Below are 15461 nucleotides of genomic sequence, written 5' to 3'. Positions count from 1 at the left end.
CTTAAGAGTCACACCAAAATTGTGCCATTGTTACTTCAGCCATGTAAGGAAAAAAGCTCCACACTTCTAGAAAGAAAACATAGCTCAGGAAGGTATCATTGAAAGGAGAAACTCTGCATTTGAATTGAAGAAACGATAACAAGCGTTACAGCCTGAAAAGTGTGGGAACATAGAGAAGGGAGAGCAGTACACACCTCTGCCTAGGTCACTCCATAGCTCTCTTCATAGATGTCCAAGAGAACTCAGTGCAGAGAAAGCTATTAGCAAAAAATATTATTACTTAATATTTATGTAGCACTTTCCACCTGGCAATTTTTAAGCAATCAGTACATTAAGTAATTTACCAAGAAAAATAAAAACATACACTGGCATTCTGTGTGATCAGTAGCTTATGCTTTCAAAGGAAAACAAGTATATTTTATCTTTATTAGAATTAAACTTTAAGGCCTGAATTTACTATACATTATTTACTGTTACATTTTAAATTGGCAGCGAGGTAATCAGTCAGGTCATTAGCTCCAAAATGCATTTAACAGTGCATTTTGCTAAGTTCCCATATTAAGAAAACCACAGAAAAACCTGGAGATGTTAACATCTTTTTTATCATTGGTTAAGAACTAACAAGTTAGGGCACTGTAATTGTTGCTTTTTTTTAAAAAAAAAAAAAAAAACCCTCCCGAAAAATATCCTACCTTCCAGCTTTGCCACCCTGGACTATTCTCATACTGATGATGCCCAGTTAATGATTCTCCCTTATTTCAATTTGTCTTTTGAGATCTTTCTTAAATCATTTCCAGCTCCAACAGGGCTTCCTTTTTATGGGTAGCAGCACATGTCAGCTTGGCACAGCTTTCCTCTTACACAAGTGCAAGATGTTTCCTTGTGTTAATACAGGAAGCTATCAAAGACATACTGTGGCTGGATATAAAAGCAGATTCCATAGCACTGGCCATCATTAGCATTTCTAGCCATCAACATTATGCTGATCTGCAAATAACTCTATTGGGACTATGATTTCAAAAATACAGTTCACATGCTCACTGTGACAGAGCAATTCCTGTATTTCAGATACGTGGTCTCTCTCTCTCTCTCATGGCCTGCAGGATGAGGGGGCAGCACACCAATTTTTCTTGCTGGTGAATTCAAACAAGAATCTGCTCTTTATGAGACACAATGCAAGCACAGGCAAATATGATGGCTGCATCCACTCAGTTCTGGGGTTTTTTTTAACACATAAAATGGGTACACAAATTTAAGTGACATTCAAACTCCTGGCAAGTACCCAAACCACCCCACTGGTAACACAGATGTTGGGCATTTTTGAGTTGAGACATCATGGCAGTGAATCACTGAAAAAAATCAGTGATTCATCCTGTCTTCTTTTCTCCCTTAGCAGTAGGGAGATGGATTTTCAGAGAGGGATAAACTTTCTATTCTCTGAGGTACTGAACATTGAGCAAGGTTGGATATAAGAAAAAGGTAGATGGTTAATCCAAGTAACTCTAGCAGCTCTTCAATATGACATCTTGCTTTTGTGACTTCTTTATTAATCTTAATTGTTAGAAATAAAAACAAGTTATATTGTGTGAGAGCATCTCGTGATTACTATATGTGCTCCCACAAATACAGTGGACACTTTATTTTTCCTTGAAGTTTCCCTTGCAGTTTCATATTTCCTCTGTGTTCCATTTGCATCTGGTATTCTCAGATAACTTACACAGCCAGGAATTAAATAATACCTTGAAAATCAAAAGCAGAATTATGAGGCTCAATAGATCAGTAGTAAGTACAGTAAACACTTGACAAAAATACGGAGACAACTGGGGTCTGGAACCAGTCCCATTTTTAACACCTCTAAAGCGTCTGTCTAATTAGGTTCATTTTTTGACAAAGAAGAGTGGGATTAGATCAGCATTACAGTTATAGCAGCCACATGACAGAACCTAGACAATTTTGTCTATTTTTAGTCCTATACTGGCCTCTCATTTACAAAGCTCATGGGAGACTACACTACTTCCTCATGAGCATGAATCATTATGTTTACCCACATGTCAGAGTTAACCTACAGCGAAACTGCCATCTTTATAAATACTTCACAACATTTCAAAAATGGCATTCTGTCTGGGAGAAGGAGAGCAAGATCACAGCCCATTTATTCTCCCTCTTTTTTTCCTGAAAGGGAGAAGGGCAAAGTGAAACTCTGTATTTCAGATAACAGAGACACCATTCCTAACATATTGCAATGTCATATACTGAAAACATGGTCGGTAAACAACAACTGTAAGCCCCTACTTGTTCATATGACAAATATTTCACTGAAAAATGGAGCAACATCAAAAAGCTAGAAAACAAATGGTCATTCTCTGTCAACATTGCAGCTGGTATTCACGCAGGTTTAGATGAATCCACGAGACACTTCTTCAGAGCTTACCCCAGGTGTCAGTTCAGCAAGAAATCTGGCTCCCGATAACCAAAGAGTTTAAAATCACCTTCAAATCGTGCATAGAGGCGTCTTATGTCTCTCTTGCTAATTCCTGAAAAATACCGCTCTACTTTTGTTCTGTTGTACACTGTTATGCCTGGTGGAATGGTGGGGTATGATACCAGGTGGTCTATGCCGGCTGCTTTCAAGATATACGGAGCATCGTCCTCCAGGGTTTCATGGTGTCCAATCACACTGTATGTGATTTCACAGGGAGCGCAAAGTTCCACATATGTTACCCAATGAATGATGTGGTCACCAAACTGAACATCCAGCCATCGGTGGTTGGGATCACCGAGGTAGCGCACAAAATCCTCAAACTGCAGCCCTTTGGTCTCTGTGCGGTTCTTTCTGTATTTACGAATGATGCCGGGAGCAATTTCATGCCGGTACCAAGGTTCAAACCGAGGATTGTGCACAAACTTGTCTTTAAATGCAGAAATAAGTCTTTCAAATGGATCTCTAACGATAAAAAACTTGAAGTATAAATTCAGTCTAAACAGAGGAAGAAAAAAAAAAGAAATTAAATAATTAAGGAACGTGTTTAGCTAAGTGTTTAAATTCTTTTTAGCATATACTTACAAAACATACATAAACTGACCACACACGTGGCAATGTGAATCCTACACTACTTGGACAGTCTAGCAATATTATAATCAATAGGACTAGAAATACAATTTGTGTCTTCTTACTAGCAGTTTTTGTATATGGTACAAAGAGGAAATAGTTTATCCTAGTTTTCACATTTTATTCAACTGGAGGAGATAAGCTAATCTCAGAACATAAAGAGGAGATAAAAGATGCTGAAAGCTCCAAATCAAAGGTATTTTTAATGCCATGTGATTAAGCTCAAAAAGCAAAATACATAAAGACAAGGGGAGAAGTCCCTTGGTGCAGCTAAATGCATACAGGGGGCTGCATTTTTCACTGGCAGGCAATATGACAAATTGCTGCTTAAGTAAAAAAAAAAATCTACCATTTTATTTACTGTTTTGTCATGCTTTCAGTAATGGCTGACAACATCACTGAAACATGAGACTACAGTTTTCAACAGAATTTCACATTATTATTGTGATACTGTAATATGTAATATTCTGTAGTCAGAGATTAAAATAAATTGAAAACAAAGTTTACCTCAGTAAATAGCTGAAAAAGGAGATTGAGAGCCCAGCCCTCACTGAAATAAGTGGATGGACTCTTTCCAGCCTCTACAAGCACTTAAATCAGTCTTCAGGTTCTCCTGACTTACTCCTAGCCAGGCAGGGCTAGAGGTTAGCAAACTAGATCAACAAATCCACACCATCCCCTCTCTCTACAATTAAATTCTCTGATAAATTCAGAATTCCCAACCAATCCCATGTTATGCATCTCCAGCACAGCTTCTGTCATAAGCTGAATGCAACAACCCAAATCATAATGGCATTCAACTTCAAATATCCTAACGATGGCTCATCCTGCAGATGAACAGTTACTTTTATGCAGGGCTATTCACAGGGAGGGAGAACACATCCACGTTCTCAAGAACTTAGTGTCAATATCTTCTCTTGCACAGTGTCAACACAAGCAAGTGACTCCAATTCCACAGGTACAGCTGTGATAAATGTATTTGTGCCACTGCATGCAACAAACCTTGCACTGAGCTCAACTGGCAGCTGACACATGTATAAGGGGCTGACTCTTCAAAATGGCTTAATATACACAAACCCCCTGTAAGCACATATTTACAAGTGTCCACTGCCATCTTATGTCCTGTTCTCTCCATGTTACCACCCCTCACAGGGATTATATATGGCATAGGCTCTAGTAGAGATGAGAGCAGAGAGAGTTAAAAATCTAGTCAAAGTAATGTAGAAGGTTCTACTGCAGAGTATTTTTTCAGCTCTGAAAATAACTAGAAGCATCCAAACAGGAAGACAAAGTGGTTCAGCTGAACAGACAATACTCTCAGCTAAGAAGCACTAACATTTCAAATCTAATTAGTTCAATCCCAGTAAGTCTGCCTGCAGTGACAATCTTGCCTGTAAGCAGTAATCATCCAAGGCATCATCCATCCTTATCATCCAAGGCATCAGGATGGACCTTCCAACTAAACCTTCCCTTCTGAAAGCCAACTATCTAACAATTACATATGCATTGAACTATGGAAACCCTATATGCAGAGGGAGTTGGTTGGCTCACCTATCTGTATCACAAATTACACTGGTGTTCTCTTTCAAAGCCAGGAGAAAAGTAGACACAGCAACATCTGTGAGGATAATGGAATAGTGCTTTAATACAACTGGTGGAGCAGAAATCCTGCTGTCCTCAATTCCAGATGGAGACTTCAGCTGTACCCCTGACTACTCGTACCACCACTGACTCCAAACTCTGCCCACACCCATTGGAAGCCACCACTTACCGTTTTTTAATTTCAGAGTCACTGAAAGAGGACAAACGTGGAAGGCCATTCTTCTCATGATCATGTACAATATTTTCTGGGATCTCTTCTATGGAAGAAAATGCCCCTAGACAAATCAAATCAGAGAGCAAGTTATTCTTTCAAGGGAAGAAACAGTGAGTAAAAGCAAGCGTGTGTGCCTTTGGCTGACACATTTATGTCTTTCTCTTTTCTGTATTCTTACCATTTACAGTTACTATGTGTAAAACTGTTAAATTATGAGAGATTCTGACTGCAAAGCTAGAACCTGTTAAAATTCTTTCGGGTATGTGACATCCAGATCCAAGACCACGTCTGCATTTCCCCATCCTGAACTTCCAAATAACTACTTATGTATTTGGATGTAAATTACTCCCCCTCAAGTATCAGTCCTGCCTGCTGAAACCACCCAAAGAGGAGAAAGTTGGGTCAACTGCAGCAGTAGCCTTCATCAGCAGATACTGGTACACTGGCAGCTTAAGGCAGAAGAGACAAGTGTTTATGTAGAAACAATTTTCTATCATTATCTGACATGACAACTAGGAAGCTCAAGGTGAAAAGTTCCCTGCTGTTAAGACATGAGTTAGCCTCCACTCAGTGTAGCCAATACATCCCTGCCTGTCCTGAGGCATTCTTCGTGTGTTATCTCCGACATGCTGATAAGAAGAGTAGGTACTTCTAATGCACTCACATAATTTCATATTTAGTACTTTCTTTGTGTGTGGCTTTCATAGGTATTATGACATATGCATGCACATAGATATAGGCATATTTCTGCTCAATTTTTACCTCCAATCCATATATCAAAGATGAAACTAATATTAAAGTTTTTAAACACATACTCCTTGCTACAAAGGTCTTGCTGAGGGACACAGTTCATTTGCCAGTTTGTGACTGTTTCCTTCTCTCTGGGTGCACAAACTAGTTCACATAAGGTACAGAAAACAAAAACTCAAGTGCAGAGCTAGTTGGCTGTTTGCAGGGCGCTTCTAACAAGAAAGCTGGGTTTACAATGTTCAGGTTTTGCCTAGATCTTGGAAAATTATGCCACCTGCAAAACAACAGGAGGACATCAACTGACGCAAATATCTGTAGCAAATTCACTGCCCTGGTCAACAGACAGGCAAGATGGTCTCATGTCAAACAAGGGTGTGTTAAATATGGTCATGTTAAGTTTACATATACAGATAGTGGTACAGCACAAAACCCTGAGGAAATGTGTTATTTTTACTGGCATACCAGGCTACTAGAAGAGGATGGTAGGCTACATGTAGACAGGCAGTGTTCACCATGTAGATAATTTTTGAAACACACTAGTCCCTTTACTCCTTTTTTTACAGTCTTTTATAACATACCTTTGTTGACCAAACTGTTGCCTTAAGCACCTCAGAATCTTCATAATTCTTATAATGGTTCACTGACAGAACATATACAAGATTTCAGCAGTGCAGCCTAACGGCAGCTGCCAAGTTTTAAGTAGCTTTCCTCATGGCTAAAAAACTCTAATTAAAGTCAGTGGCCTTTAGTAGAAATTTCTTATTATTGTTAATTAGGAATTATGACACCTTGTAATATTTTCAAATTTTATAAATTAGGGCCACCCCTTCAAAGATAAGAAACCTACCTACCACATGCATGTGGGTACTCCATCATGACTTAAATCCCTTTTGAGCCAAGTAATAACAATATTTATTTTCACCGAAAAAAACAGGTCTATCTTATTTTAAAGGGATGTTTTGAAAGGACTAGAAGCAACTGTGATGAATGAAAGGCTGAAACTGAGTATCTGTACAGAAATGCAGAAAGAACCCATTTTTGTGTTGCTCCAATTAGACCAATTCTGTTCTCTCTTCCTCCTCCTCAAAGAAACCCACACACCCACAGCAGAGTAGATACCATTTAAAACAATCAAGACTTTTTTCCACTGAGTGTTGCCCACTTTTGGCGTCTGACAAAACAGGATCTTGTGCTTGTCACACACAAATATTCGGTCCAAGACGAATTTGGAAACTGCAGTGTGAGAAAGATCTCTCAATGCAGTGTCTCTGCAGATGTTCCTGAGAAGCTCAAGTCTTTCCATATGAACCAGGGGCTGGCGGATCAGATTTCCAGAAAAAGCTTTTCCAGTTGGCTTTATGAAATGCAGAGGGGAAAGAAAAACAAAAGCGAAAGAATTTAGTTTTCAGATCAAATTCTAAAAAGCCCCAAGTAGTGCACCCTAATGACCCCCAGATTCACAATTAAAACAATGCTATGTATTAACTAAAGGAGTAGCCCACAGTTCTTCCTGTCCTTCCTGTGTTGCTGCTGTTGGTTCTGTACTTGTTGCTTCATATCTTAACTCATTAGGTAGTAGGATACAGTAGTAAGAGCTTTTCCATACAATAATTTAAGTCTGCTGCAGAGCAGGAGGGTCTTATCTGTGTGCATAAAACATGCCTTGACCAAATACTGGAACTCCGACAAAGCTTCAACAGCCCCAAGGAAAGCTTCTGAGGAGTTGGGGACAGGAATTTCAACATAAATTATGTTTTAAACTCTGAGGAGTCGGGGCTGACCCATGGTGTGATTCTTGGGGATGTCCTGCGCAGGGCTAAGAGTTGGACTCGGTGAACCTTGTGGGTCCCTTCCAACTCAGAATATTCTGTGATTCTGTGACCCATGTGTCTGGAAAAGAATTTAGGATAAAAGTTCTGTGTTGTTTTCTAGCACCTGTAGGCATTCAGTGTTTCCATTTATCCAAGTTGAAATAAAATTAAGTGGACAATGAGTATCAGTGCTTACTGTGGCAAATAAAATAAGTAGGCAGAATACCTCTCCCCAAAGATGAATGAACTGTTTCATATGTCTCATTTTTCTGAGACTAAGATAGGAGCCACAACCACCTCTTGCTGTACAATTAACGGGGAGAGAAGAAAAAGAAGATTCTCTGATTAAGAGGTGATGGGAAATTTTAAATTTCTACTGACAAATTTTCACCCTTCCAATAACTGATTCACATAGTTGGCAATCCCCAATATCAACACAGACTAGAGGATGAACTGATTGAGCGCAACTTTGTTGAGAAGGACTTGGGGATACTGATGAATGAAAAATTGGATACATGCTGGCACTGCATACTTGCAACCTGGAAAGCCAAACGCATCCCAAACCACATAAAAAAGCAGTGTGGCCATCAGGTCAAAGGAGATCATTCTCCCCCTCTGCTCTACTGCCACCTGGAGTACTGCATCCAGCCCTGGGGCCCCAACACAGGAAAGACATACACCTGTTAGAAAAGACCCAGAGGAAGGCCATGAAGATGGTCAGAGGGACAGAGCACCTCTCCTATGAAGACAGGCTGTGAGAACTGGGCTTGTTCAGCCTGGAGAAAAGAAGGCTCCAGGGAAACCTCACTGCAGCCTTTCAATGCTTACAAAGGGTTTATAAGAAAGATAAAGAGATACTTTTTTCCAGACCTTTAGTGACAGGACAAGGGATAATGGTTTACAACTAGAAGAAGATAGGTTTAGATTAGACATTTAGAAATTTTTTCCTACAAGGGGAAAGCATTGGAACAGGTTGCTCAGAGAACCTGTGGATGCCTCATCCGTGGAAGTGTTCAAGGCCAGGCTGGATGGGGCTTTGAGCAACCTGGTCTGGTGAAAGGTGTCCCTACCCATGGCAGGGGTGTTGGGACTATATGGTATTCAAAGGTCCCTTCCAACCCAAACCATTCTGTGATTCTAAAATTTCAGGCAGTGTCCAAGCTATAGATGAAAAAAAAATGGTTTTGCTTTTTGTCCCAATACTCCTTAAGGAAAAAATAATCTCATTCTACTTTTTTTGTTTGTCACTCTTCTCCAAGAATGTAATCTGAACAGTTTGTCAGATTGTTTATCTTTCAAAACAATTCTTTTTGCATGCAACTAGAATTAATGCTGTTATTTTACATTTCATGCTGCCAGGAATTCAAGAGGGAATAGTTTTAGATCCAGGAACCTTATTATCCTCTTCCATACAAGTAAAGAAGATATTAAAACTGACTACACAGATCTGCCAGTCTTCCACTGAACAAAGTGTTTTTTCCAAACCTAAATTTCATGGGTTTTACGTACGAAAACAAAAAGTGTCACATTTATATAGCTAACCTACCTTCTATGTTGCATCACAAATATACTTTAAACATAAGATGACTTATGTCATTAAGGTACCAATGCAAAAAAAGTTGGATTTTGCCCACTGTGCCACTGGTCTCAAATTTACATTTGCATAAGGGATTTTCAGAGTTTCCTTGTCAATTAGCAAGTACTACTTTATTGCTGAAGGCACAGAACTATGCATCTAAAGGATCAACTTGTATTGATTACTATTGTGTTCATAATCTACTTTGGAAAAATGCTGAAATGGAAAGCACGAAGAGCATAAAACATGAAAAAGAAATAGAGACTGATAAAAAGAAAACAGAGAGTTTTGGCAGAGGACTAAGAGAATAGACAAGATAAAGGCTTGCCCTCAACAACCACAAACCTGATGGTTATGGCAAGGCAGAATACAAGTAATCCAAAACTGGGCCATTATATCAAAAAAAATGACAAAAAATTAACAAAAATTACTCTCCTGACTTGATAAAGGAGTACTGTAACAATTTTCTCCTAGAAATGGAAACACGGTAAGTTGAATCATTCAGATGAAACAAAACAGGAGGTTACTGAAACAAACTAACTTTGTGAAGTTAAAATGAATTCTGTCGGCTCTATCTAAATAGAACAGTCTGAAAATAATTCATGTCTAGCAATTCATTTTAACAACAGGAAGTCCTTAATCTCTTATTTTCGCCTACTCTTTAATACATGCAACCCTTATCTCAACAGTATGCACCTGGAATTCTTCAGGCCAATGTTTTTCCTCCGGCACATGTACCTCCTCCACTTTTGTCACAGCTGTCAGTATCAGTGACTCTTGCCTGACACCGTAGCCTAAAGAAGGAAGACAGATAAGAGCATTACAGAAGGTGAGGGGAAGGCAACTACTTCTGCTTTACCGCTAACACAAATGAACATTACTTTCTGTATTACGCTTACAAAACGTTAGGATTTGTTTCTGCATGGAAAGGTATTGGACAACACACGAAACAGACTATGAATATTTTAAAGGATGCACACCGTAGGAATTTTGGATGCAATTTCAGCTGAGTTTTACCAAAGATGCCCATTATCTTTTACTTGGGATCTTTTTCTTGTTTGTTTTTTTTTTAAAACAAATTGTGCAGAGATGTTGAAATCTTGAATTCAAATGTTGCAATTGACAGACAATTTGGTACAATTATATGGACTTGTGTGTAGCTTTTTATTTTTCAACAAACTTCCCAGAGCACGTCCAAATAAAAAACTTAATAAGGTTTCTCTCTCCCTTATTATTAGTAGATAGGTTTTTTCTGCTGTAAACTCCTACACTTATCAGAAGAAAAGTGTCATTAAGGACCACCTTTTATTTCTGTGGTGCTCTAAGTAAATACCTCTAACCAGCAATAAATAAAGATCCCTTCTTCCCTTATTACTGGAATGATGGCCTTCCTTAGACAGTACCCTTAATAACAAACTTAGCTGATACTCTTGTTCTCTTTTAGTGATTTTAGGGCAGCTAATATTTTGAGACCAAATTAAAGCATGTAAGACAAGAACCCTTTTCATCTTTTGTATTTGGTATGGTACAGAAAAACTGAAACATAACACAAGGCTGTAGCTTTAGTCTGCACAGTGGAGAAAGATCAAAAATAATTTCAAGCAGATTTCTCTTATTACAAAGCAAAAAATTATTTCTCCCTGAAAATTTATGTACATCCACATTGGACTACTTTTCCCTTCATACATTTTCTTCAATGAATAATGTTTCTTCATCTGCATCCACAGGGGCTTACTGTTTTATGGTTGAGAAAATATGTGTACTCCCTGTGTTCTCTACTTAAGGGAGTACTCTACTCTGCCTACACTGGATTTTAACAAAAGGCACGCATGGAGAAAAAAGTTAGAATTGAAAGCAATGTAAGCATGCAGCCAATCAGATATTGTAATTACTGTTGTGCGCAGACTTACTTCATGGTATTCTTTTGTAAAATAATTTGATTCAGTGGAAGAGCAGGTCAGGTATTTTCATTATCATTGTGTAAAAGCATGCCTGCAGATGCTACTAGTGATGATGGACAGAAACTTCCTCTTTCTCATTAAGAAGTTCCTATTGTTCATGCTACCCAAGACATCGGTAAAAGGCTTAAGCAAAAGAACACTGATTCCTTGATCATCTGCCAGTTTTATTCTATCTGCTAAAAAGATACATCCAAATAAGGAAAATTTCTGACAAGCCATAGTTTATTTAGTCTGGAAGAGTTTCTCCAGGATTTGCCATCCTGTTTGGACTTCCTCCAAAATTCTGTTGGTATATTCAGAGTACATCCCTTTATTAGTTCTATTACAAGCACTGGTATTTCCAACACCTACATACACTTAACCACACTCATGCCTTTGCAGGGCAAGCTTGAGAGTTATACATTTTCTGCTCAGAGAACTATTCAAAAAGGGAGGAAGATTCAGTATAGAGAAAAAAAAAAAGAAAAATGGGCAAGCCAAGATAATAAAAAACAAGTAAATGCAGAGGGTATAATCTAATAATTTATTTTTTTAAAAATACATTTTAATCTTCTTGACAAATTCTGGAGGAAAGGACAACTCAACGAATAAGTGAACTGTGAAACAAGACTTGGTATAGAATGAAATAATGGAAGATACAACTACATAACATAAGGCTAGCCGATTTGCAGATGTGCTAGGGCTCAAAAACAGCTGGGTCCAAGGAAAGCTAAGTTAGCCTACAGTTCTCCTCTGGAAGACTTTCTGAACACATCTCCAAATAGCGGCATGCTGTTTATAAAGGTACACCTGATATATTTATCCAGTTACATAATATGTTATCAAGTTACTGAAACATGGCACCAGTGATGTCAGCGCTTCAAAAATTACACATTTTTTCACATATCTTAGGAAGATGCAGAAACACAAATCTCTTAAGGCTGTCATATCATCACCTTCACCCAAAACTCTCTGTAGGACGACTTTGTAACAGCAGCTGCTTTAGCAGACTGAAAACTGCTGTGTGGTGTCATCAAATGGCTTAAATTCCTCATCAGCTTAATAACATCTGGGCTACTTAAGCTAAGCAAAAGCCCATAAGCTGTTTGCAAGTCAAACAGCAGAGGATAACACTGAATGCAAGAAGCAGGGCAGAGGTGGCTACACAGAGTGCACTGCAAAGGAAATAAAACTTTCCACAAGTTTTACATAATACCTCAGTCACAAGACAAGCAGCCACCAAAGGACAGAAACTAATATCACGTGAAATGAACTCTTCAATACCTTGTGAGTCTCCTTTGACTTTAAGCAGGTAATTCTGCTCTCTTGTTTTGCACATGACATCTACTGCTAGTAGGTCATGCTACTGAAACTAAATGTACTTGAAAAAGCTGACCTAAAAGACAGTACTCGCAAACATGATCCCTTCTGTTCTTAAACACCAAAGAAAAGACATTTTAGTTTTCCAGAATTATACCAAGAAAAGCAGGAACCGAATATCAGCCCTGTCACTTCTAGAAACTTAGTTGTTCTGTTCTCAGTCCTACTGAAAAGTGGTAAACATGCTAAGAGCTACTTTTCACAGAAAAGAGTATTTGTGTGAAACACTACTGAATTTTCTGTTTCACATCAAAGTTGAACTTACCATCTGGGTCTTTAAAAGTCAACGTGATAAATTTGCTAGCAACCATGAACATGAATATCACCCAAAAGCATGCAGCTAGCAGCAGCCACTGGTGGTGCATGTTGTCAGGCATGAGCCATATAAAGTTGATGCTTCCTGTTTGAAAGAGGAAAGATTGACACATTAATTATTTTTGTCCCAGTTTAGAAAAATACTTTCCATAACCAAAATGCAAAAACTCTAATGTGCATGTGTGCCATAAAACATAGCAGTAGATTTCATTTTTACTTTGTGCCTATTCAGCTGGGTTTTCAACCAGTGTTAAGGCTGAGGCAATGTAACCACCAGCTGCTATCACAGGGAGGCTTCGCTCCTCCTTCACCCCTACATACACATTCCCAGCCCCCTCCCTGTGCTGGCAATAGCACTGTCTATCTCTCTGGGGAGACAGATCAGCGAAACCCCTGATTTTTTTACAGCATAGTTTATTTTTCCATTGAAGTAAGTAAGACAGGTCATTGTAGGAAAGGCAGGGAGAATGAAGAAAGCTGCGCTCTCGGTGCTAGATGTAACATTAACACTGTACTTGGTTATCCCAAGTCACCTCAGGACATATAACACTAAGCACCATCCACGTAAATAATGAAAAGGGTTTCCTTGCAGCAGTGCCTCCTACCTGTAGCTGCATCCCTGCAGGTAAGCCTCACAGACAGGACTTCCCCAGGACAGCAGGAAGAGCTACCCAAACAACTGAGACTGCAGATTTAATGTGCAAAGAAACCACCCACAGGAACTGACAGAATCCAAGCAGAGTGAAGATGAGGATACTGCACAGTATTATGAATGCAGCATTTACCCTGCCTCGCAGCTTTAAAGTCTGCTGTACTGCTCTAAGCACTTCTATCCTGATTTTTCAAACTGTAACCCTAATAAATTATTTTTTTATTATTAGAAGTTAAGATTAAATATAAGGAAACCCATGACAAAAAAGTCCCCAGCCATTAAGAGAAATGTATAATTTTAAGCTACATCTTTCACTGAATTTCCAGCTTCTGATGGGCAATACACACAGGGGCTGCCACCAAGTATCTGTGAAAGCTCCACTGCAAAAAACTCCAACAATCCACAAAAAAAACCTAACAGCAAACATCATCACTTACATACCAAAACCTGAGACTTCTCAGGTTTGAATATTTATCCTGCAAAAATACAGCACCATTGTCTCTATTGTTGCTGGAAAGACAGACACCTGAGGGTCTGAACTCAGGTGCTGGAAAGTTAAAATGTAAGTGAATGCTTCCTTTTGAGGACACATGCAACACAACATCAAAACACTTAACCAAAGGGGTTCTAATACAAAAAAATCTCATACAATGACATCCTCACAACAATCCTGTGAGATTTATGTTTGTAGCCTCAGGAAGAACAAAAATCCAAAATCACTCATGCAACTATCAATAGGATCAAACTCACTCCTAAAGTAGCCACGTGCAATTTCAAAGAGAGTCATGTCTGCGTGGTTTGTGATCACAATTTCTATACAGCCATTTGAGTGAATTACCAGGGAACAAGCCATATGCCCTCATTCCCATTTAAGATGCTAAAAACGTGCTGATTAATACTTCTAAGGAAATTTATATTGAGTTTTTCAGTCATATACCAGTATTCCACCTTCAATAACAGAAGTAAGCCTGGTTTTGACGTTGTTTCAGCATGTCCATCTGCAACATCAGTACTACTGCTACAGGTGCCAATCACTTTTCCAACTAGCTTTTGCCTTCCAGCAATGCAAATGTTTCCAGGAAGGGTTCTCACTGTAGCAGACAGAAGTGAAATGTCTTCAGGGTATGTTGAAAGCCTGTGCAGGCAGACAAGCAGACCAAAACAGATTTAGGACCAGAAGGATGTATGCAAAATGGGTAAGAAGAAGAAAAGAACAGAATATCACAAATAAAAAAAAATCATAATTTTTAGCAAGGATAGCAGTGTTCAGGCCTAATTTTATTTTTTCAGCTTGGTTTTTGAAAGATCCTTTTTTTCCTCCTCTTTTATGGTTTCATTCTCCTATAAGCACCACACTTAGGTAAAAAGATGCATCAACTGTCTTTTGGACAATTACAGGTGCTGTGACTTCCATGAAGACAATGTTTGTCATCACCTGTTTTCTGATGCAATTCCCTGACTGCCAGTTGAGCATGCATGAATTTCAAAGGACTGACCTCTTTCCAGCTAAGTAGTTCAAAAGTTATTCTCTATCTACCACTGCACTTGTACAAAACTTGCCCTAAGATTCATGCTGACAACCACTAGGTCTCAAAGGCCCTAATTTTTCAGTCTGCCATGACATCCACCGTCTCCCACTTTAAGCACTGATATTTATCTTTCAGAAGTAATGATCATTTGAAAAATTTTCCAGCTCTCACAGATGAGGGAAATTTAGATCAGATATCAAGACACAAAAATGTAGTAATGACATTTTTGCTTTTTAGGTAGCTCTGCTTAGCCATGAGAACCATTCAACACTCAAAAAACAACGGAACCTCAGTTCAAGGCAGCAGACTGACAGAAGCTTTAAGAGGACACTCTGCAGGAGGAAATTTCTTTCTAACCACCAGCTATGGGCTTTTCAGACATATAATGAAAGGTCTGGACCAGACCTTTCTGTCCAACTCAGTATATTTGTTCTGCATTAAGAAGGGTAGAAACAGCCTCCAACATTCATAGCATCCCTGCTAGTCTGCCCACTTTTATAATGGTGATGGATGCATACCATTCAGTAAGGCCTATTGATCTATATCCCCTTATGTAATTTACGTATTGGATTTCTAAGAAATT

General features: G+C 38.8%; 1 protein-coding gene across 4 annotated transcripts in view; it reads right to left on the bottom strand.

Annotated features, from left to right (window-relative positions):
* Positions 1-407: 407 nt before the first annotated feature.
* Positions 408-15461, bottom strand: part of CHST10 (carbohydrate sulfotransferase 10) — a 17521-nt gene continuing 2467 nt past the window's right edge. Inside the window, exons 2-7 of one of the 4 annotated variants that reach the window (XM_027641713.1) lie at positions 14399-14484; positions 12648-12784; positions 9759-9856; positions 6795-7029; positions 4881-4986; positions 408-2977 (exon numbers count right to left, since the gene is read on the bottom strand). In XM_027641713.1, the coding sequence (XP_027497514.1) occupies positions 2440-2977; positions 4881-4986; positions 6795-7029; positions 9759-9856; positions 12648-12759 (1089 nt within the window). In that variant the 5' untranslated portion in view covers positions 12760-12784; positions 14399-14484 and the 3' untranslated portion in view covers positions 408-2439. Of the gene's footprint in view, positions 2978-4880; positions 4987-6794; positions 7030-9758; positions 9857-12647; positions 12785-13302; positions 14265-14286; positions 14485-15461 lie in introns of those variants that run through there. The other 3 variants (XM_027641708.1, XM_027641730.1, XM_027641721.1) reach the window with 3 other exon arrangements.

This window comes from Corapipo altera, unplaced genomic scaffold, assembly GCF_003945725.1.
Source record: "Corapipo altera isolate COAL_440 unplaced genomic scaffold, ASM394572v1 0, whole genome shotgun sequence".
Lineage (NCBI taxonomy): Eukaryota > Metazoa > Chordata > Aves > Passeriformes > Pipridae > Corapipo > Corapipo altera.
The sequence above is the reverse complement of the archived record's forward strand: the minus strand, read 5'-3'. Positions and strand labels throughout refer to the sequence as shown.